The sequence below is a fragment of the Psittacula echo genome, assembly GCF_963264785.1.
Source record: "Psittacula echo genome assembly, chromosome: 4".
NCBI lineage: Eukaryota > Metazoa > Chordata > Aves > Psittaciformes > Psittacidae > Psittacula > Psittacula echo.
In genome coordinates, this window is record NC_137738.1 from 15,195,048 (window position 1) to 15,220,271 (window position 25,224).

The window sequence follows — 25,224 nt, forward strand, 5'->3', positions numbered from 1 at the left end:
AGGAAAAGAAAAAGATTGAAATAATGGGTTCACCCTGGCATAATAAGTTGTATCTGTTTCTGTTCCAGCTTTCACCAAATTTCATCCTTAATCTGTGAAATATTTTTGGTGATTAGTGAAAGCACTCTCCTCCTGTTTAATGGTTTTCATAACCAGTAAAATGTCTGTGGGTCTTGATAGTTGGTTTTAGACTACTGAGTATTTTGAAATGCAATTAAATCTGGTTTTTTTCTTGGATTAATATCATGAAAAGGAGCTCTTAGATCTATGTGGGTGTCTGAGCTCTAAATGTAGGCTAAAAAAAATGAATCATGACATCCTCTTCCTTCAATATCTGAGAGTAATAGTAAGGGGTGGCCAGGCTTTCCTTCAGCAAGTACCATGATCATGTCTAGAAAATACTACATAGCCTTAGCAGGAATTTAACTGGCCTCTGTTGGCATCCCTGGAAGCCAGACGAAGTTGTACAGTGCGTCCGGGAAGCACTGAGTGTGTGTCAGGAAGGGAGAGGAGGGCAGAGTGACAGCTTTACATCTGAGAGTGTGCTGGACTGAATCTGATCTTGACGTGAAGTTTCTTTACATTCACTTCTGTGAAGCCAAAATAAGCCTTTGGCCCAGTGTAATTTGACCATGAGGCCACGCAGTCTCTAAATATAAAGGGCTGAAAGAAAAGTTTTTTTAAAGGGTGTTTCCAATGCCAGTTTGTTCTTTCGATAGTGGTGACTATACTTTGTGTCTGAAATAAGGAAACTGCGCTTGAAACATCAGTATCCATAAAACATTTAGAAGAAAGTTAATCTATCAAAATTAAATGTAAATAATTTAAAAACCCAGCTCTGATATTTCAGCTGTGTAAATACATAGAATCCGCAACACGCTGGTGAACATGTCATTTTCAAGCACAGCTTTGATTATAAAAAATGTAAATGAAGATATTTGAAGTGCGAGCCAGGGCAGGCGAGAGGAATATTTCACTCCTAAAGCTAACAATCACAAAAACAACTGGTAAAATAAATGGGAGGTGATTATCAGAAAAAGCAAGCATCTCCCAGATTTGCCAGCAGTTTCATACCTGGTTTGATTAAATATTTGGATTTCTAAACACATAACAGAGATGGGGAAGTTCCTTCCCTTCAAAGTGAAATAAACCGGGATTCAAGTCTGAGTAGCCTGCTTTAGGCATCACATCAGATTTTTAAGGCTGAAAATAGTGGTAGGGATAAGTTCAGCCACTGTATTATTTAGTTTTATTTTGTGGAATAGTTCTCAGAGTGCTGTGTGCAAGGCACAGATCTTGCTTTGGCACTTGACCATCTGCAGCTGCTTCACTGTAGCCCCTAGTGAGTTAGTGGCCATGAAGTCCATCTTAATGAAGTAGAGGAAAGGGTCTTCAGGAATATGAAAGATTTACCCTGCTTAGCATGGAGCTGTGTGCGATGTGAAATAGAGAGCAAGTGGTGCATGTGCTGACACTTGAAAAGATCTGTGGTTTAAGCAGCCCCGTTTAAGAGACTGTGAACTGTGTTTGGAGCTGGCTTGGTGCGCTGCAGAGCGCAGTCAGCTCCCCGCCTAGAATAAAAATGATAAGGCATTTTTACCTATTTATTTCTGCTTCCTTCGAGCTTTGGGTTTACTGGTATGCAAAGGAGAAGAAAAACAAGCATATGTTCGGTTGCTCAATCAACCTTTTCTCAATCCACACTCGGTGATCTCAGCGAGTCATTACGGCATAATTACAATTTGAGTGTGATACGCTGTTTGTAGAAAAGTATCTATTTTTAGCTGAAGAAACGCTACAGACCCTGAAAGGAGGAGAAAGAGGGGGAAAAAAAAAAAAAAAGAAGAAAAACTGTAACCAGCAAATCAATGCTATTGTTAACTGATATTACGAGACACCCTGTAGATTTACGATGCTTGCGTTCAGCCACATAAAAACCACGCTGAAAAGAATGCCTACCAGGGGTTAAATTCATATGCCTGCGCTGCAGCCTATTTCTGTCAACACTCAGCTCAGGAAATAAACATTTATGCTTTCTGAAATGAAAGTGTATTTTTGAAGTCTAGCCGTCAGATATTTTTTGCCCTTCACACTTTCAAATGCTTAGCCTTTTTTGTAAGTTGACTGCAAAGTGCATCAGTTTGCTAGGCACAAGGAAAAAAGGGAATAAAATCTTGACAAGTGCCCATGGCATCATTGTCAAGCACACGAGTGTCTAGTAGAAGATGGCAGGAGGGTTGGCACAAAACATGCTTCCTTCAAGCTTCTTACCTCAGGGGTACCTGACTCTTGAGAAGCCTTTCAATCCTTCCAAATGACGTTACTGAAAACTGTCATCTGGTTTATTAGGAGTGTGCCGCATCGCAGATAAACATGCTATTTAACTGCAGGTCAAGGTACACAGTCATCCTGCTAGCAAATGCCTGAGATATGTTAAATGGCATTGACTTGGGGAGGGAGATGGAAGGAGATCAAAGTTGTCACCAATATGGTACATGCTAAAGGGGGAAGAAGGTGCACAACATTGTATTTATTTAAAAAGCCATTTTGCAGTTCTACATTTAAAGCAATGACCTGCAAGACTCTTAAAGACCCACACAATGCACAACAAAGTTCAAAACCACACCATCATGCATCATCTTGGGGCAGTTTGGAATGAGCTTACAGTTGAGACTGGGGAGGCTAACACCCATCCAGAAAGCTGGAACTGTATTTCATCCGATTTGGAGACTTCTTTAAAAATAATTGCATTTTAAAATAGCAGATGTCCACTTGACACAGAGCAAGGTTGATCTAAGGGATTCATATAACAAAAGCTCACAGAATCAGAGCCCAGTTTGGCATGAAGTAAGTATAACCTTCCCCAAACAATTAAAAATAAATCTCTGTATGTAAATACGTATGCCTCTGTAATCTCTTATTTTAACTGTAGTTTGCTGAACATCTATTAGAAAGGCATTGGTGTGATAACAAGAGACATGCTGAATGCTTTTGCATTTTCTGAAAAATCAAAACAGGAACAGATTAATTACAACTTGATGCAGTTTTACATTCCCATGAGGGATGCCTTTAAAACTTAAAACATGCTTTCACTGAGCAAGCTTTCAAGGGAAAGTTACTTCGATCAGGAAGAGAATAATCATGCTTATTTGATTTATTATTGGACAGCAGAACAGTGCGGTTTATATTTGCAAGTTTTTCTGCAACGTAAAAATATCCTTCTGATTTTCTTATGTGTCTTATAAAAACAATTAGTATATTTACTGCACCAGAATGCAGATTATTCAGAGTGCAGTGCCATAAATTATAGGCAGCCTCCCATTTTTCCCCTCTCAGGGCATATGTAATTTCCTTTGACTGTGGCTCACAATAAGTGCTATTGAAAACCAGCATTATTTATTAAAATAAAAAACAAAACAACAAACCTGTATTAAAACAGATAAAGAAGTTGGGAGTTTTCAGGGAAAAGAATAAGAGTAGAGGGAAATTGCAGGCTAAACTTTTTTTTAATCAAACCTGATTTTATTGCTTTTTGCTTAATTAAACTCCTCAGAAGTGTGTGAAACATTGTTATACCTGAAAAATTGTTAATTTGTAAATCACAGGGACAAAAGGGCTCCACTGCAACTTTAAAGTTTCTATGCACGTAAATGTCAATAGAGTGCCTTCTCCATCATCAGCACTAAATTCACATTGATGCCTCTTTTCTTCTCTGTATTGATCCTTCCATGAGAACGTAGATTTGTATCTGTTAATTAATGCGTCCTGAAACAGCGTTTGTATTAATCAGGCAGATAAGAAAAATTGGATGCCTGCACCCTCATGACAACCGTAAAAGTGCTGGCCCTGATAAAATCGTGGATGGACCTCAATAAAAAAGTTCCTCCTTCCACTCAATAAACTAATCATCCTGCTTTTAATTATTCGGCAGAAAGATGTGTGGAGATTGGAGAATGTGTAAATCTATTTACTAACAGCAGTGTCTGGGAGGGAGAATGGGGCTGTCACAGGACAGTGCTGCAGGCTACATTCCCTGTCCATCTGCTACTGCAGAAAAACTGGTTCTTGAAAGAGGGAACAGAAATGTTGAAGCTAATTGAAATCATGAATTCCTCCCTATAACCTTTCAAATGATTATTTCTTTGCCATTTCCCTCTTATTTATTTTAATCGCAGATGTGTTATTTCCCATTGTCACCTCTTCAAGGCTTTCCTGTTGTTGGCTCAGTTTTTGTTAGGGTTTGTGGGTTGTTTTTTTTTTTTTTAAAGGCAGAGAGCTGCAGTTCTATCACAAGACTCAAAAGACAGTAAGAGAAAATGAAAACAAATAAGGAGGGGAGAGAAAAATGAGAGAGCATGCAGCCAGTTTTATGTTTCATTTTTTATGGATGCCTGGTGGTTTGGATGTGGAGTTTTCTTTTTTATTGTATTAGTTTTGCTGCTTAGTGCTTATAGAGAAAATCTTGTTTGGAGTTGGTGCCTTGCAGATCTGCTGGTTTATGATATATTCCTGCTTGACTGCAACTCTCAGCTTTCAAAACAGAAAAATACATTTAAGTGTAATTGAACGCCAAAAAGAATGTTCTTACAGCAGGAACACTGTCAAAGGACATGTAAGCAGCTCCATAAACAACTAAATGAAAGCCTCAGACATGTCTTAAGACCCTTTAAGAAAAGCTTGACTAATCCCCTTTGATGATTTTATTAAGTACTTGTGGATGATGGTGCCAACTGGCAAACTACTGCATTTCACCAACAGTCCGGGAAAATCACTTCCTCTCCCATACTGTTTTGTAGCTCCTAATGTGATTGGGATATTAGCAGTTTGATATAATAAATTAACAGGTTCTGTAAACAAGGGTCTAAAAAGGTAAGACAGTAGAGATGTTTGCCCTTAATGATCCTATTAGGAGAGACAGCGGGAAGAAAAAAGAGAAAAAAGCAGGAGTTAAATTCATTAAGAGGCATTTATTCAAGTTTTGGTTGCCCTCAGAAAAAGGATGGTGTGACTGCTGTTCAGCTGGCACTTTAATATGCCACCCTGCTATTCCAACAACCATAGGAGAGGCCACTACAGAAGTAATTAGCATCTTTTCTGAGAAGGGTGGGTGTTACTTCTCTTTTACCTGAGGCAAAAGTTCAAAGAGAGTTTTCATCTTTGTGATAATCACCTTAATTCTCTTAAAACACCAAATCTTCCATTTTAAAAAAGCGTTGTTTTTTGGGGTTTTTTTCTCTCCTAAATTATCTTTCTTGCATATTATGGTAATGATGTACAAAAGTCATCAGATGAACAACCTCAGGTTTTAGAAGTAAGCATGAGTATTTCAGAACAAAGAAGACATCATGCAAATCACAGTGTCACTGCAAGACTCCCCAAGTTAATATGATTCTCACAGAAAGAGTCTGCAAATTCCAGCTTGTTTATAACTTTGAGTGTTGATTAGAAAACGTTTGATTTTATATTGATTTTACTTTCCTGGAGTAGGATGGGGAGAAGAGTCACAAAAGCATGGTTTATCACAATGTAAATAAAAATAAATCAAAAAGAGGAGCAGATTTCTGGCAAATATAAATGTGCTGAATATTTTTCCTGTTTTTCTTTTTTTCCGATTCAGGATTCTCCACTTTGTCTCTAGCTGACCAGATGAGCCTTCTGCAGAGTGCTTGGATGGAGATTTTGATTCTTGGTGTTGTATACCGGTCACTTTCTTTCGAGGATGAGCTTGTATATGCTGAAGATTATATTATGGATGAAGACCAGTCCAAATTGGCAGGCCTTCTTGACCTTAACAATGCCATACTCCAGCTGGTGAAGAAATACAAGAGCATGAAGCTGGAGAAAGAAGAGTTCGTAACCCTCAAAGCTATAGCACTTGCTAATTCAGGTTGGCAGAGTGGCATGATGGTTGCTACAATTTTATTATGTCACTTTTCTTTCTCCAGAATACTTTCTGCATGCTTGCTTTTTTAAACATGGGGTTAGAATAAGAAATTTGCTAATCAGACCTTAGTCTAAAAGGCGACAAATGCAGCACTTCAAACTAAGAACTTTCTGGTTCTAATTGTGAAATATGTTCCTAAGGGAGTGGAGAATATTGCACTGTATGACTCGGAGAGTATTTTACAGGCAAAGATCCCTCAAATTAATATAGATGTGTTCTCCTAAATCCACTCCATAATCCAGACAAGTCTAATCATTGCAATTAAAACAAACAGAAAGGAGACATGAGAATATGCTGTATACGTTCTCTTTAAAGGCAGCTACTGATCTATCTGATAGGGTGAATTCAGGGTATAGGAGAAGGGAGGAAATTCTTTAATCTCACAAGGACCACACCTTACTGTAGGGATCCTCCACATTTATGAGAATGCTTCTGCAAAAAATTATTACCTGTATGGTCAGGGTTAAAAATTTCAGAGTCTTTTTTTCCTTACATTTGAATTTAAAAGTGCTGAAGCAGGGAATACTGTCAGATACCTAAAAAATCGTTGGTGCTTTGTTGTTTTTCCTTTTGTGTCTCCTTAATGCTTTGTTATGGTCTTAAGTCCCTTTTAGAATTTGCATAAAGTTCACGATAGATCCCTCTTTAATGACATGCCGATCATTAGATACCTGTGTGTCAATAACATGCTCTGATGCTATGTTCCATTGACAGTCACACCGTGCCCCTCCATCTGCTTTTGTTTTGACCCTATCTTTGAACTTTATCTTGGTTGCTGGCCAGTAGTTTTCCCTTTAATTACAAGAAGGAAACTGTCAATAAAATCTGTTAAATGGGATGCAATGAGTGGCTTGAATGGGCGGATGGCTATTTGTTCAAATTCTGCAGCATTCAAGGTATTGACAGTTTGTTTTCTGGGGCCATATGTGACGATCAATCTCAGGCTGGGCTCAGCCGCGCTGAAAAATGAAAAACCAGATTGCTTTTGCTTACTTGTGGATGACGACTTGTGATTTGGCGCGGTCCGAGTGTGATGAGACCTTCTGCCCAAATTGCCCTCTTGAGAGCCAGGACGTGTGACTGTTTTTAGAAATAATTTTTTAATTGATTTTGTAATTAACAGTTCATCTACAATATCGATGCCTAGATCCTCAGATTGATAGGAGGGAAATTGTTTTCAACAATGAAGTCGTACTTTCCTATTCGTCTTTGTAAGGCGATTTAGCATTTTTAATTGGAAATATCATTCGGAAACATGCAAAGCCAAAATGCTTATTAGTTTCTTTGTCAAATATTCTCCACCTCACTAGCTCTGCCCCTAGTTTTAGAATATTATCTTATTTCCAGAATAAGCAAAGTGCTGAAATGCCTCAAAGATCAAAATTATTCTTAATTGAAGATTTATTTATCATTTTTGGCCATTGTAAAATAGATGCTTGAGGATGTTTTGCAGCCACAAGGATTTTTTTGTAGAATTGGTCATGCTTAATGAACAGAAAAAGAAAGTTATCTGGAATTATGAGGTTTTATTTATTTTGACTCTGTAATTCAAAGATTGAATTAGAAATATTTCTGTAGTTCACTTGATAAAAAGGACAAGGGGCTAGAATATAGAGATACAGTGTTAAATACCACTCGATCCACCCCACAAGAAAAAGACATGTTCACTGTTTAAGTAACAATAAAAGATACTGCTGCCAGGAGAAGTTTAGTCATACATTGTGCACAGAGTGTATCAAAATCATCTAGCTTCATTAACTTCACTGGGAATTACAACCAGGATGCTGTCAGAGATAAATACAATTCAGCACACTAAAATTCAGGGCACATTTAAGTGGAAATGTTTCCTTCCCTCATCTTAAAATAAAGAAAATCACTGTTTTTTAAGTGAAACCATTGCAAGGGGCAGTTCAAAAGCAGCCCAGCCATTTGACTTTCCTTTAAGCAGAATGTTTTCACTGCTGACATTCAACATTTCAGCTTCAGGTTGTATATGCAGCAGGTACCAAAATTCTATCAGCTGTAGCTATGCTAACCTGTAGGTGTAAAATAGCACCTGCAGAATTACAGCCCATCAATGAATAGCAGACCCCTAGTGTTTTAATTTACAAATGCTACTAAAATGAAAGTAACACTGAGATCAAAGAAAATTAGAGGTTTTGTCTTTTTTTTTTTTTTTTTAAACAGAAAAAACCAGAAATAGCTTATTTTGACATAACTCTGAACTTGGTTAATGTAAATACAGCTATATTAAAAAAATAAAATGCCATTACATAATGACATTTTAATCCACATTTTAATATCTTCAGTTGCTACATCTGCTTTCTTTCAAAACTTTCACTATTTATTTTTCTAGTTTAAAATATATTAGCCTTTTTATAGCAGTAGAGAGGATGGATGCAGTATAATAAGACATCTTGGGAGTTTCAGACTTTTTTGCCGTATCTGCACTGTCTAGAAAGGTTCCCAGGTTGACTGTACTCTACACAGTAGAAAAAGATGGGTTTATACCTCTGTATCTTGTGTTAGTGATTTATGATACGTGTCATAGTACTTTCCCAGCTGGCGTATAGAAGCAGGAAAAACAAAATTGTAGATTGCCTTCATATTGATTGTATTTTGTTTGGATAAATACCTCAAACTTTGTTTTGGTCAACAAATCTCACTATCATGTGCATTAAAACCCCCCAACTGCTAACTTTTCTTTAGGCCTACCTACTTGCGCAGCACTCGGCCTGAGATGATCCTGCTATTTGGTGTCTAATAGGTGGGGAGGAAGAGCTGTTTTCCAGGGTGATTCTCTGACAGCCGTTATGAAATGTTGCCTTTGCAGGGTTGGCCAGTGCCATGCTGCTTCTTTCAATGTCCAGAAATGCAAGATGCATCAACCTTGTAGATTTTGAGTGGAGCGCATATAGCATCTGAAAAGTGTAAATACCTGCGCACAATGCTGAACTGCATAGACATTTCAGTCCTGTGTACGTTAAAACCTATACAGGTCTGATTTCAACAGTTACATTTACTATGTCGTGCTTAATATGGAATTTATTAGGTTAGTTTTAAACATCTGCATTGATTCAATAGTAATTAGTACAACCTTACTCCAGAGAAGTCCCTCTCTGGAGGGCATTGCCCTTATCCTGTCAGTATTACAAGTTACTTCCTTCTTTCTCTACCTTCTCTACACAGAAGCAGGTAGGTACCTTGAAGCTGCAGCTTCAGGCAAGCTGGCACCATGAGCACTTTGTTTACCCACACGGAAAATCGGCTTTGAATGGTTTCTATTAACATGCATGTAACTTCCTCGTGTGTAAGGGAAGGGGAGATACTTCCAAAACACATGTGAAGCTTACACGACGGCACACACGCACATGGGAACGTTCTTACTCAAAAAAGATGACCTGCTTGTCTCTTTTGTATTAGAAAATGCTTTCCTAGATAGATTAGTTAATACTAAACAGGGAGTTGCTGGTGAGCAGTTTTTTGAAATTGCCTAATCAGTAAGGACTAAATTGTGCCTTCAGGCCCAATGTTGCAGAAAAGCTTAGGAGTCACAACTCAGATTTTTAAGAGAAGCTCAGTTCCCATGTAAGACCTAACATGAGGAACTAAGGTGCCAAAAGACATTAGCACATTTGAAAATCTGATCTGTGTGCATCTGCCTAATAGGTATCTTGCAAAATCTGACCCAAATGTGGATGCTAGGTGCTTAAAACTCTAACCCTATGCACTGCTGAAAATTTGATCTGAAATGCTAATACTAGCTGTCTCGCCTGTACCACCAGAGGAGAAAAGGATCTCTGCTCACCATCACAGTTTCTGATCTCTAACCCAGCACCCTTTCAGTACTGAAGGAGTGAGAACCAAGAAGTATCTTGTGCATTTCAGTATAATGAAGTGCAGATCAACAATGATGCCTGTAAAGTTACATGATCTTCTATCCTGGTAGAAGTGTTCATTCTTTCTGGCAACATATTTAGCTTTCCAGCCACCAAAAGAGTATACTCAGAGCACTAAGCTATCACCATTAAACAATATTATCATAATAAAAATTAATTGGTAGAACTCTGTAAATCACTTACTCCACAGGACATCATATTTATTCCCAGAATAGACTGTGCCTTATGTCACAACACACTGTATTTAGTTTCTAATAATGTCAATTTTTTCATTTTATTTTATTCAGTGTTCTTGTCAGCGTTAGAATTCATGATTAAACCATATCATGACTAGGCAGATATAAAATATAGATATACCTGTGTGTTACCAGTGTTGATTTTGCCAAATATAAATAGCAAGATCTGTTAACTGTGTCGCTTGAACACAATTTCTTCCTTATACTCCATTTTCAAGTAGTCAAATAGATGGCGTCCACAATTAGCTCTTAACTCACTGTTACTCATCCCGCTTTTCACAGTGTTAGACTACTGTCTCTCAGTGGTAAAATTATGGCAAGTACTTATAGTGGATAAAATGGATTTTGAAGCATTCATGCATCTTTTTTAGGTGGTATCATACCCCCCAACTCTGTCATTCAAATTCCCCTTTTCTAGAGTTTTAGTAGCCTTATTGAGTAGGTACTCAGACCAGTTCATAATATGCAATTTGTTCTGCATTGCAGAAATATTCCTTAATTTATTGACCTCATTGCCTATTTCTAGTGGAAAGTAAGGGATAACAAAAAAAAAAAAAAAGTAGTTTACTACATTTTAACTTACCTTATGTCTGTGATTTTAGATCACTGCTAATTCAGTTCGCCCCTGAAATAAATAGGTGTGTTCTGTGAAGTAATTTCTTTTCTTACTAGAGCTTCATTTCCTGCTGTGTTTCAAAAACTGTTTTGAGGCTTCAGTTCTCATGTCTCTTCCTAAAAGTAGACCAAATGAGTGCAATCCAGACTAAAACCTTCTTCACTAAAATCCTACAAATTTTACAAAAAATAAATTTACTTTTTTTGTTTCCACTGCCTATAATTCCTATGGGCAAGGAATTCTTGATTTATTCCTCTTTCATTTCCAATATATATTCCTATTGAAGTTTTTAATAGAATAATCCAAATGTCAGACCATTTTGCCATACTCTTCTGCAAGGCAAAATATTCTGTTTATCTATGTGCTTGTCTCTTAGCCTAACCATGCACACCCCAGCAAACAGTTCTGTACAGGAAAGACAGGCAAAAGGATGGCCAGAGTTAAGTATATTTGCCGACCCTACACAGGGTGGACCAAATTAAGTATCCGGGGCAATTTAAATTGTAAATTGGAAAAGGGTGGGAATTCTTGCTGGGTGAGGGAACCAAGAGCCGTGATTGATTTACTAGCGACAATTTCCATGGGTTGATTCTATCTTAAGCAATATGCTTAAAATGTTCTGTTTCCCATAAAAGTGATACAGAAACAAATGTGGGCAAGCACTTAGAAAAGTGCAAGTTTCCCTGTGTATATCTGGCTTACATTTTGGGCAGGAGAGGAAGAGGTTCTGTAATTCTGGGAGCAGTTCACCCATCAGTAAACACTGCAGTGTTTTTTATGGGATTTTTGGATTGGCAACACAATCTAGATATTACATTCCTCTTGTTTGAGACATAATCCAGATTAGGATATTGTTGTCCTTATGTAAAGCAAAAACCATTTTGCCTGCTGTTCTCATTCTTCATCCTATCCAGTTCTTCCAGGATCCTACAACTTTCTAAACTGATTTATCTGGTTTGGGTTTGTGAACTGCTCAGCTATAAAGAATCACATCACAGCAATTGCAGTCTTTCAAGTACTTGTTGGTATTTGCCTCTCTGATGTGCTTTATCAGCATCTTAATGTGTATGTTTGCTGCTGCATACTCCCTGCTGCTTAATTCGCTATAATAATTTCTTCCTTTATGCTGCCTGAATTTTCTGACATGAAGAAATACTTCATTTGAGGCCCCTAGGGTTTTACTACTTCTTATACAAAATACACACATATACAAGGCTTAAACTTTCCTCAAAGCAGTATTTTGAGAGGTCTCCTCACCCTCAGTTCAGGTGTTTTCCAACCTTTAGGTAGTTGTCGCTCTCTGTGGTGTGTTCTAAATGATTCCTGGTTGGCTGGATGTTTGTTTGCTGCAGTTGAGATGAAGTTTGAATTTTAAATGAGGTAGATGGAATTTTTATCTGCACCTTGTGTTTTTTCTTGGATGAGAACTCTAGTTTTCTCCCATTTCTTCACAGTGATAGTCAGCTGATCAGAAGAGATACAATTCTATTTTCCCATCCTGTGATGGTGAAAGAAAGCATTTGCAAGGATATTCTCCAAGCAGAGCTCAATGAGTTGATGTCCTCATTTGTGGATCTCACTAGCTCCCATCGCAGCGCTGATCAGTAACAACTTTTGCCCTGCTGGACTGAAATCCCATGTTCTCAGCAGTGCATTATGTCAACAAGTCTTGTGTTTGTTGAGCTCTGCAGTTTCACTAGCATAGGGTATTTTTGTTGTTGCAGGGCATGTATGATCAAATCCTGCTTGCTTTCAAATGACAACCTTTCCAAATTACCCTGTTTAATTTCATTGTTTATATAGGCACTGATTTTTAAATGTATTACATCTGGCTATAGCTATCCTCTGGATATTACTTGTGTAATTGTAAATTATCCAGACTGTCTACAAAGCTAGTTTAAAACAAAACAACCAACCAAAGCAAAAGGTTTTTCTTGGCAGAGGAAGAACATTCCAAATCTTTGTACCTAACTTATAATTCCATTTCATAGTGTTTGTGGAATTATTTCTTTATATGGTTGTCACGCAGACAACCCATTCATATCCTAAAATTATAGTGGTTCTGTTGACATCGCCCCTCTCTTGCTAATGAGCATTGGGTTTATCAGCAGCAAGTTAACCTGCTCTGAATTCAAGTCTACATCTGCCAGTCTGTAGTTACTGAAGACTTCTCTTTTCTTTTATTTTTCCTCTTCTTTCCCCCTTGGCTAGTTCAGCGTTTTGAACCATTTTCCTTATTTTCAAAGGCTTAAAGCCTGAGGGATTAAGATCTACATTCGTTTAATATCAGGAATAAAGTGGAAGTTCCAGACTGCAAGGCTAAAACTTGAAGAAGGATCTTTGTAGAGATTAGTATTTTCCTGGGCAATCTGCAAGCTGAATCAAGGTCTAATTAAATCGCACAGATTGAGTGAGTTTGCATTTAAACATTAGCAGACCCTAGAATGGGTAAAGCTGAAATGAGTTTGAATCTTTTCTGTAAATGGGAACTTAAATTATCGTAGTAATTCGATTAAATAATTTTTAAATATTTCAAATAAATCACCATTTTAAAAGAACGGTTTGAAGTCTTAATCACTGTTTGGAAGTGCCTCCCTCTCTACTGTTTTTTTCTTACCCCATTTCCTGTGACAAAATCTGTTTCCTAAGGCACAGCTCCCTAAACTGCTCCATGAACCACTATTTGGCAGCAGAGTGCTTGCATTAGGCCAGTGGAGGACTGGCTGGTCACGTTCTTCCCCGCTGCTAAATTGATTTCAAAGACAGCAACAAATACATTAAATGCTTTACTACTGTTATTTTTGCATGTAAGCAGTTGTGCTGTTTACATGAGGGATGGTATGCAGTCACACATATCCCTGTAAAGGAGAGGATAAAATCCCTTGTTGCAAGATGTTCTCCACACGGTGGAAGAGTTTTGCGAGCACAGAGTATATAATAGCTGTATCCCAGGGCAGGTTTTGATTCACCTTCTATTGTTGCATTTAATGGGGGTTTTCCCTTCCTCTTGTCCCTCCTCACTCAGTTTCTGTATAAGAACTATTCCTAATGCTGTAGGCCAAATTGCTATCCAAACTGCGGAGCTAAAGATCTCAGGGAAGTTTCATCTCTGTGCAGAAACTGTGTTAGCGTGGACTCCATCCATCTGTTTTCAAATGCAGACATGGTCACAGTTACAAATACTGATTCCGGGAAGAATCAGACTGGGTTAAAAACTAAACATTTGTAGTCAAGTTCTCCAGAAAGACCTGTTTCTTTATGCAGTATGGTGTAAAACAAAAAAAAAAAAAAAAATCACAAAAAGAGTCAGTCTTTGACTTGCTAAGCTGATACAATGCAATACCAACTTAATGTTTGGTTCCCCAGCAAATGTGGCCCTGGAACAGGGGACAGGAGGAAAATACATGTCATTCTGCACAGGCTGTGTGTGGTTTATGGAAGCATTAAGTGGAGTAGCACATGGCGTATTCCATAGCACAGCAGTGAATATCCAAGGACTGGGTAAAGAGTCAGGGAGTAAAGACGACAGTTTGCTTGGGGTTTGCATTCCAAATTAAGCCCAGTGGCTGGACACTATGCTTAAGGCATCAGTCATGTTTGTATGTGTGTGTTAGCATGTCTGTATTGATTACATGTGTTCGTAGGATACAGAATTCCTCTGCTTTCAGCACAGTGCACTTTTATGTGCAGTATCACATCCCTGCAGTGAACGTCTGAACTACATGCTTCTAAGAGCATGTATTCGCTAAGACTCAGAATTATTAAACATGTAAAATCCCCATAGGACTCCATTATGTGTAATTAACAGATAAACTGTCATCAGAATCAATAAAACGTGCTAAATGATCCAAACTTGTATATAATTAAGTGTCTGTTTTAGAGCAGGAGCTGTAACTTTTTTTTTTTTTTCTTTTAAATTTGCACATTTGTTTTGACAATAGAAGCTGGGATATTTTTGTTAACCTGTTATTTACTGGTTCGCAGTTTAGTTTACACGTGTTTGAAAAGAGAGAGTTATTTACTATCTTGCCTAATTATCTGAGGAAATAGTTGCACGTCGGCTTTTAGGGAATGAATCTTAGGTACATCTTAATTGTCTGTATGCAATTCAGGTATTTGAAGCACGTGCAAAATTTAATGTTATCATCAACAGGGTGAAACATGAGGCTCTGTCAAAATACTGATCCGGAGCATCAGACTGCTTAATACAAGGCTTGGAAATTATGATGGAAGTGAGTTCATCACCATCCAACTCTCTAGTCATCACTCTGGAAACAGGAGCTTTATTCCAAAAGCAAAAAGTAATGTGCAGAGCAGAGTTGTACTAACTAGAGTTTTCAAGGATATACTTTAATAATGCCATGTCCCAGTTTCACCCTGAATGGGGCTTGCATAATGTAGCCTGTCCCTACGACTTGTACGTCCTCACAGCGTTTGTGTTTTCAGATGGTATTTTATTGGCTCTGTAAGTCTGTCGACCGTTCAAGTTTTGGTAGCCAATAGGGGCTGTTAGTGGCCTCATTCACCTCTGACTGTTCTTTCTTGCTCACATTCACCTCACTTTGGACCACATCCAGGGTTTTTTTGGCATTTATAGCTACATAAAAATCAGAGAATTAGGGCTGCTCATCCAGTCATCTCAGCATTGTCCAGTAGCTTCATGTTCATAGGGACATCTTCCCGTTCTGTATCTATGCTGTTGAGGGTTTTACAGCTACTTCAGTTAGATCTTTTCCTTTTATTTCACACTTCCTTGTTTTAATCTTTCTGGGTCATGTAGTAGCAGTTTAGTTTAGTTAGCATTGTGCGTTGTGCCTGGGCTTGTCACTCAATACTTAGACCACCAAAACATCTAACCTGTACTGGGAAGGTATGGGGTGAGTTGTTTGCTTTGAGTGATTTATAAAAAACACAAAACTCCCAACAATAAGAAGATAAATCACCTTCTAAGTGTTGCCCATCTCTGTGAATGTGCCTGGGGCAGAAGAAATTTGCTAAACCTATTGAGAAACCTATGTTTCCCTTGTGTCAGTGCAGTGGTCGTAATCCCATGCTTAGCATCTCTGAGCGGTGCGTACTGCCCCTGGCTTCCAGCTTCACCACCTTGGAATGTGGCACAGAACTTCGCTGAGCTTTTAAGTAGTAGGGCAGTCATTCTTGCTTCCTTGATAAGCTGCAGAGCTCAGTTCATACAGCCCTTTGGCAATCTGATTTCTTCAAAACAGTAACTGTAAGAATCATAGAATTGTAGAATGGTTTGGGTTGGAAAGGACCTTAAGATCATCTAGTTCCAACACCTTGCCATGGAGTGGTTTATGGAGTAGCAAGTGCTTGTTTGAGGAGGATGAGGAAAAGGGTTTCCTACACAAGAGTAAATTATACATTTGTAGTTCCACAGCAGTTCTGGATATGTTCCTGAAGATCAATATATAAATTAGTGGGTAATTATCTTCCTTCTTTGTGAAAGAGGATGGGCAGAACCAGTGAAAGCATTGTGCAGCCGTAGCATGAATGGAGTTCTGGCACACCAAACTGAAACCTCCTGTTGCTCCTTTGTTTTGCAGACTCGATGCACATAGAGGATGTTGAGGCAGTGCAGAAACTTCAGGACGTCTTACATGAGGCTCTGCAGGATTATGAGGCCGGGCAGCACATGGAAGACCCGCGCCGTGCAGGCAAGATGTTGATGACCCTCCCGCTTCTGAGGCAAACCTCCACCAAGGCTGTTCAGCATTTCTACAACATCAAACTGGAAGGCAAAGTCCCGATGCACAAACTTTTTTTGGAAATGCTGGAGGCCAAGGTCTGACTAAAGCATCATGGGCTTCCCCATCATGCACGTTTTAAAAAAACCCACAAAAAATTTAAAAAAAAAGAAAAAAAAGAAAAAAAAAAGGGAAAATAAACAAGATAATAATGGCAAAGAAACTTAGTGTTTAATTAAGGAAAAAAATGACTGCACTGATATTTAGCAGCAAGACTGTGAAGCAGCTTTCAACTTTTTCTTCTGTGTCTTTCCGATGCAGTTTTTTTCTTTCCCGTTTCTCTCTTTTTCCTTTCTCTTCTTTCCTTTCCTTTTCCCTTTTTCTCTTTTTTTCTTTGCTGCTGAACTTTTTAAAAGAGGTCTCTAATTGAAGAGAGATGGAAGCCAGGCCTGCCAAAGGATGGAAATCCATAATATGGATGCCAGTGAACTTATTATGAACCATAATGTCCCCAATGACAAAGGAATCAAAGAGAGAACCATCGTACCTAGCAGTACAGTACAACACGTTGAACTGACTGAATGCAGTATTAGATTTCATAGGAGCAGTCTCTTAATTAGACGACTAAGCGACGATGCATCGGCTGCTTCTTAATCATTGCATTTTCCATCTAGATCAGTTACAGCCATTTGATTCCTTAATTGTTTTTTCAAGTCTTCCAGATATTTCTTAGGTTAGCTACAATGTAACTTTTTCAGGGAATAGTTTAAGCTTTATTCATTCATGCAATACTAAAGAGAAAGAAATACTGCATTTTTGTGCTGGCTTGAACAATGATGAACAATAATGAAGGACAAATGAATCCTGAAGGAAGATTTTTTTAAATGTTTTGTTTCTTCTTACTAACGGAGATTTTTTTGTACCAGCTTTACCAGTTTTCAGCCATTTATTAATGTGGGAATTTATCTTACTAAAGCAATAGTCGAAGGGAAGGTGCATATTATCACGGATGCAATTTATGTTGTGTGCCAGTCTGGTCCAAAACATCCAGTTTCTTAACATGAGCTCCAGTTTATAACTAAATGTTCACTGACTCTCAAAGGATTAGATTACACCTACAGTATATCCGAGTAGTCTAACATAGAAATACTCCGTGTCAAATACCAATCTGTAACGGTGTTAGGAGACAGCGACTGTACAGAGGTATAGTTGCTACGTGATTTCTAACTGCTTCAGTTGCAAATGAACAAGATACTGCCTGTTTGCAAAATTATAACCTTATGTGGAGAAAAAAACCCTATGAACCATTAGTAGCTTAGAGGCAATGAGGCAAATGGCAACGTTTGCAAAATTAAGAAATCAGAGTGGTAGACTTCTGACCAAATTGAAGAATTTAACACTTCTATACCTTACTTTTTGATTTAGATTTTACTTTGTAAATGGCAATCTTTAACAAGTAGCTAAACCAGTATATGTGCTTTTCAACCAGTATTGTCACAGCATGAAAGTCAGTCAGTTTCAAGACTGTTACGAGGTGTAATCTAATGTATAAACCAATTAGATGCCCCCAGAAATCTACAGTCGCTAAATAACCAATAAACAGTAACCTCCATCAAATGCTATACCAATGTACCAGTGTTAGTAGCTGCTCCCTGTACTATGTGAACATCCTTATTCTATGTACACAGATGTAATTAAAATTGTAATCCTAACAAACAAAAGAAATGTAGTTCAGCTTTTCAATGTTTCATGTTTGCTGTGCTTTTCTGAATTTTTATGTTGCATTCAAAGACTGTTGTCTTGTTCTTCTTGTGGTGTTTGGATTCTTGTGGTGTGTGCTTATAGACACAGGGTAGAATTAGAGACAATATTGGATGTACAATTCCTCAGGAGATTACAGTAGTATATTCTATTCCTTACCGGTAATAAGGTTCTTCCTAGTAATAATTAAGAGGTCGAAACTCCAAACAAATACTCGTTATGAACAGATACACACTGAAATCATAATATTTTCAAAACAAGGGATAATTTCTGTAACAGTTTATTATAGAATACCAATGTATAGCTTAGAAATAAAACTTTGAATATTTCAAGATTATAGATAAGTCTAATTTTTAAACGCTGTAAATATAGCTTTGATGCAATCATCTCTCAGATGTTGTTATTAACTCGCTCTGTGTTGTTGCAAAAACTTTTTTGGTGCGGACAAGTTTCCAAAACTATTGCTACGTTGTGTGCTTTAAACAAAATAACAGTGGGCTGATGCTCCATCGGCCTCGTGCTAGGAAAGAAAAAACAACCTGTGTATCTATCATTAGCTATATGGGACTATATTGTAGATTGTGTTTTCTCAGTAGAGAAGTGACTGTAGTGTGACTCTAGGTAAATCATCATTAGCTATTCATGCAGATGGTCAATAACTTGAAATTTATAGCTGTGATAGGAGTTAAGAAATTGGCACATCCCTTTTGAAAAATGTCAAAAAAAAATTAATACAACTCCTGGGAAAAAGGTGCTGATTCTATAAGATTATTTATATATGTAAGAGTGCAAAAAAAAAAGAAGTTTATTTTCCAGAAAGTTTGTGCAGGGTTTAAGTTGCTACTGTTCAAGTACACTATATATATATAAATATATAATATATTGTTTTTGCTGTATCACATTAAAGAACTTGGGCTTCAGGGTCAAAAGCCAATCGACTAGAAGTATACAAACAGACACAGAAAATGGAGATGTGTGAAAGGCACACTGTGCAAACTTTAGTTTTCGTTTTCCGTACTTGTTTGGAGCTGCGAAAGAACAAGTATCTCAAGAGGGTAAAATCATTACCTGAAACATAGCTGAGAGAACTGCATGGGCTTTATAATGTTCATCTTAAACCTTGCTGGAGAAGAGTTCTTTCAAGACCACTTACTTAATGTGAAGTGTTGGGAAAATTTCAAAGGGTGTATGTTTTAGCCATAACAATTTAATTTCTATTTTTGCTTCATTTTTTAATTATTTTTTTCTTATTTAAAGCAATATGATTGTGTGACTCCCCGAAGTTACACATTTGTTTCAATCAGATCAGATTGTTGTATTTATTCCACTATTTTGCATTTAAATGATAACATAAAAAAGATATAAAAAATTAAAACTGCTATTTTTCGTATAGAAGAGAAAATGGGTGTTGGTGATTGTATTTTAATTATTTAAGCGTCTCTGTTTACCTGCCTAGGAAAACATTTTATGGCAGTCTTATCGTGCAAAGATCGCAAAAGGACAAAAAGAATTAAACTGCTTATAATAATCCAGGAGTTGCATAATAGCCAGTAGTTAAAAACCGAAAGAGAACAATGAATAAAAACAAACATGTCTATAGCTGTAGATGGGCTTCACATCTGTATAGCAATCAACTGTATATTTTTGTGATGTGTATCATACCGTGTGCTCCAACCAATGTCCATTTGTGTAAATGTATTTATTTTATATTGTATATATTGTTAAATGCAAAAAGGAGATATGATTCTGTAACTCCAATCAGTTCAGATGTGTAACTCAAATTATTATGCCTTTCAGGATGATGGTAGAGCAATATTAAACAAGCTTCCACTTTTGATTGCTTTTATTTTATTTTTTGTGTTGTGGGGTTTTTGATTTTGTTTTCTTTTTTTGGAGGAGGAAACAGAGCAGTTGGCATTACCTTTCATTACTCCCATTCAACAAGGAGCCACAGTGTTATTGCTTCTTTCTTAAAGTGCAGTATGAGGGTAAATAAAGGCTATATAAAGCCTTGTCAGAATAAATTCCAGTGTGGTACAAGACATTTTGCATACTCTTAAATATGCAAAATGTCTCATAGCACATTAGAATTCTGGCTGGCAGGCCTTTATATAGCACTTATTTAATCTTAAAGCATCTTCACATCAACCTGCATTACTTAAAATCACTGCCTCTCTGTCAATGCCATAAAAGAAAACATTCCCACTATCGTAAGATCACATTAATATAATCTAGAAGTACTTATTTGCTTTTTCCATCAACAACTGAGTCTACCATTCATTTCCTACTGCAGGAGACTCCTTTTATGTGTTCTGGATTAAAAAGAAAAAAAAAGAAATTAAAAATCTGTATTATTTGATCCAGCTATTCTGAACGGAAGTAAGTAACCACCGGAGCAATCATATAGATTGGTGTTAATGAAGAGCACTGATAAGTCGTCAGCTCCAGGGGGCTGAGCAGCAACGGAGGCTTCAGACTGGCAGTAAAGTGGCCTCTCAGCCTTTTCCCCCTGACAGGCATCGCTCTGGGTCAGCCCCTTTCCTGTGGACCCTTCTGGAACCCTCACAGAAGTGCTAATGTGTGCTTTTCTTGCTTTTTATCCTATCTTGATATAGTACTTTGTCATGTTTGCCAACATATTTCTCACCTTTGCTGCTGGCCATTCTCTGGAGGTTCCGGCTGATGGTGTGAGGGCTGCTGAACAGGACAAAACAGTGATGCTCAGAGATGGGAATTGTTTCCGCCAAGGTACTGGGGCAGTGCTAGGGGCCTTCTGTGCTTTGCAGTCTCTCCATAGCAAGATGCCTTTAAGCAGGAGGATGCCTGTTCCCTGCTGCCAGCACCTTCTGTATTTTAACTATTCTAGGACATAGGGTTGAGTAAAAGAACAATAGAAAGATGAATCCGGCATGGACTCTTCAGAGGAGGTCAGAATTGGGTGTTGGTGTTGACAATGCCATGTACATAGGCATGCATGCATACATACATACGTATGTATGCATGGAATGGGTTTCCCTCCTTTCTTTAGTGTTCTGATTTTAAATTATTGCAGAGTACCTCTCCAAAGGAAAGCATAATGCTGCATCATAATGTTAGAGTGAAAAAAGTACTGCAAACTTTACACACTAAAGGAGGGGGAGGAAGTAACAGGCGGCACTCCCATGCTTCCTCATCGTGTGATTATCTTTAACCATTGGTTAAGGTTTACATGTACAATTAAAAAATACTAATGTTCCTGTACTATTTCTCATGAAGCACCATACGATCGTAAATTTAGCATCCTGGAAGAGGAAGTAGAGGGAACACTGACATGCCTCATTGCTGGAAGTGTTCAAGGTCAGGTTGGATGGGGCTTAGAGCAATCTGCTCTAGTGTAAGGTGTCCCTGCCCATGGCAGCAGGTTGGAACTGGAGGAGCTTTAAGGTTTCTTCCAACCCCAACCAGTCTGTTTCTGTGATTCTATGAAGCCACCCTGCAGTTACATCCCACCTTGTTGGGATGTAACTCTTCAGAGCTGTGCTGGGTTTTTACTTTCTGTCTTCTGTCTGTACTTTCTGCAGTAAAAGCCACGACAGGCATAGAAATCCATAGGAAGTGTTTTAGTAGGCAGACGTGTTTCAGCAGGTATCTGTGGGCAGTTTGCTAGGAGCACAAACCTCTCTAAGCTATGCAAACAAAAGGGCTTGGGGCACTGGCATTCATACCTCATCCAACACATCCTGCTGCAGCTGTCAGCTATGGGGCTGCAGCAGCATCACTTAGCTGAGATAAGGGGATGGCAAACTATAGAACCTTCCCATTGTGAATATGGCTTAGCTCAGCAGAACTAGAGTTTGACTGACACAACTTGCATCACCCTTCCCATCCCTAACTCCCCCCAGCCAACAGAAGAAGCCATTCCAGCATCAGAGAGTGGTGTTGCCACTGTAGGAGTTTGTTGGACAGCTTCTACCCTACCACCACAGCAGCCTGACCGCAGAGCGTGCTGCTGTTCCTATGCTATTCCACTGGCACCATGGAGCCGGCCAATGCCATCAGTATTGATGCAAAAGGAAAATGAGATGCTTTGCTGAGCTGGCTACTAACTGATGTGGAATTTCTGATGGGCTCCAAGTTTCCTTTGGAGCTTTGCATGCCAGTACTTGTCTAACTTGAGGTCATTTGGGCTTTTTGGTAGGTTGGTGGGGTTTTATGACCTTGTGAGTCTGCAGTGTGAAAAGACCTGGCAAACACCAATAAGAAGCGATCTGGTGTGGTCCCTCCAGCTGATCCTTAGAGAAAGATATGGTGTGAAAATCATGCATCAGTCAGTGCTATTACACATGCAGTTACTGTGTGTTAATACGGTGCTAATGCTGCTGAAATAATAACAGAGGTTAAATATGTAAAAAACCCACCCTAAAACAACAAAGACATCAAAACAAAAGCAGAGGTGAAAATACTGTCAGTAGGACGAGCCTTCCTGCTTCTATGTCTTTTAGGTTTCTTCCTGCAGCATTGCCTGGTAATACCCTACTGGAAAAGAAACCTAAGCACAAAAACACCTGAGATTTTTTTGTCTAGAGGCTTTTGCAGCAGAAAACAGCCCTTTTTAATTTACTTTTTAACGTTACCTGGCTCATGCACTGAACTGAAGACTGGGGCAGCTTCCATCTGTTTGCTGAGTACTTTTCCGCAGCCTTTGTTTTTATTTTCCTTAACAGGTTTTTTTTTTCACTTGCACCTTTCCTTCACTTTGCATTTCATCTCTGCTGTGTAATGGAGCTCCCTCATTCCGCATGGCACTTTGCTAATTACGATATCCTTCGTTATACAGTCTGTGTGCTGTAGCTGCCTGACAAGGAGCTTTCCCTGCCTGATAAGATGCTGGTTCTGTGTGTGCGGAGGTTTGTTTCTAACATACAGATCACAAACTTCTTCTTTGCGGTTGCTATTAGGGAAGAGAAACAAAAAAGTAGCTGTAAAGAAGAATATGGGTGCACTTATTTGGTCTTAATGGTTTTATTCACAAGTGTTCAAAAGTGTTTGCGTTGGCACATCCCGGCCATGGGAATCGTTAGTTTGTGGTTAAGATTAAAGGCTGCTCTTCCTTAGTGTTCAGATTCCTGAGCCTGGCTCCTCACAACCTCTGTTAATATAAAGAAGCAAGTGGCAGTAGATTGATTACATGCAGGCTCTTATTATTAAGCAGAACAGAAAAGAAAGGAATTTCAAAATATAATCCTCCGTTCCCAGGAGTATTTGTCTTGTTCTCCATGAAGTTAAAGGTCTGAAATAATGTGCCCATCAGGAGCTCAATGTTGCATGTCCATGCCAGTTGGTCCAAGGGCTTGTTATGATGGTAATGACCTGCTGAAACGTGAGCTTTGATGGCAACAATACAATTGCTACCAGCTCACCCGCTGGGAGAAATATTTTATTATTGTCAAATGCCCTCCGCCGAGATTTGTTTTGCCTGTTTCTGTTTAAATTAAATTCAGGGCAGAACTGCATTATTATTTCTCTAGAGTATATTTGAAACAAACAAATAGTCTCCAAATTTAGGATTCCTGGTTAGTTTAAATTTTCTTATTAGCAGAAAAATTACAATAGGTGACAACATAGCTGCGGGAATATTATTATGGCAGCCATACAAGAGATTTACACACTGAGAGCATGGCCTAAAAGCAGAAGAGCCCCCTTCTACTTTACAAATGCCAGCCAAATTAATAATTAACTGTGATGTAAATTCTCCAGCCTTCAAGAGCAATGTCAGTGCTCTTCTGTGTCACACCGGAGGAATTTTGTCATAAGACTAAGTGCTGTTCTTTATAAAGAGCGTTACTTAGATGTAAAAAGTGGCCCAAGAAAACAGCCCTTGCCACTCCATATTACAGCAGCTCAGCGGACGACTGACAGCAGGACTTCAGAGTCATTTACTGCTGCTTTCTCAAGGCAAAACTCTCTCCTTATGAGTGTGAAACAGAGCGAATTTTGTTCTGCATTAAATGGGCCAGATTATCTCTTCCACAAGCTAAAGAGACAACACTAAATCCCAGATCATGTAATTTCCTTCAAAATTGTTCTGCTCGGCCTGGGTGTTCCCAGGAGCGCCACCAGCAAAATTATCCAGCAATTCAGCTGTACTTAAATTGGCAGATGCTGGAGATTTAAGACAGTCCCGAAGCCTTAACACAAATCCTCTACTTCTGCACTGCCTTGTGGCTTCTCCTCTCTCAGCAGCCGGTGCCACCGCTGCTGCCTGCTGCCAAGCAGCTGATCCCACAGACCAGGGCACAAGCCATGCTGCGGGTTTGCAGCTCTTCCTTGCTAAAACCAGGCTCTAACCCCACGTTTCTTATTTATGGGACCTGGTTATCTGCTTGTTGCTTGCTCTTTTTCCCTGTCTCGTGAGTGCTCATGCCGGTGAAAGGCTGCTTTGTCTCAAGACTTGGTGATTTGAAAAGCGCTTGACCCACAGAGGCACTTCAGTAGTCCAGTGCAGGCATAGAATCATAGAATGGTTTGGGTTTGAGGGGACCTTAAAGCTCATCCAGTTTCGATCCCCTGCCATGGGCAGGGACACCTTCCACCAGATCAGTTTGCTCCAAGCCCCATCCAACCTGGCCTTGAACACTGCCAGGGACAGGGCAGGCACAGCTTTTCTTGTCACCCTGTGCCAGCGCCTCACCACCCTCACAGGGAAGAATTTCTGCCTAATATCTAAGCAATTTTAGCATCTTAGCATGGACAAGGCAATGCCTGTAAGCTAATGGTGCGAGGTCCCCACATCAAGACAGACATCTCTTAGAGGAGCTACCACACACTGGAAAGGGGAGGAGCATTTACAGAGCAGAAGAGTGCCTTCCTCTGCAGTGATCATCTGGCTGGGTGCTGGGGAACCAACTGCAGTAGCCCCTCAACATGCTTTTTAGAGGGAGAGTTAGATGGTAAAGGGTAAATGAAAGGGGTTAAAAGAAAGAAACTGTTCTAAAATCACAAGTGCTTCACAAATCGCACTCCTAACACTCTCCAGTTCAATCTACCATGCTCTATCAGCTTTCACAGCTTCACTAGGAACGTC

General features: G+C 38.9%; 1 protein-coding gene across 6 annotated transcripts in view; it reads left to right on the forward strand.

Annotated features, from left to right (window-relative positions):
* Window positions 1-16,933, forward strand: part of ESRRG (estrogen related receptor gamma) — a gene marked incomplete at its 5' end in the record, with an annotated part of 375,667 nt that extends 358,734 nt beyond the window's left edge. For all 6 annotated transcript variants that reach the window (XM_080615781.1, XM_080615780.1, XM_080615782.1 and 3 more), the window contains 2 exons: window positions 5,618-5,887; window positions 16,260-16,933. In XM_080615781.1, the coding sequence (XP_080471907.1) occupies window positions 5,618-5,887; window positions 16,260-16,504 (515 nt within the window). In that variant the 3' untranslated portion in view covers window positions 16,505-16,933. The remainder of the gene's footprint in view (window positions 1-5,617; window positions 5,888-16,259) is intronic.
* Between the last annotated feature and the right edge of the window lie 8,291 nt (window positions 16,934-25,224).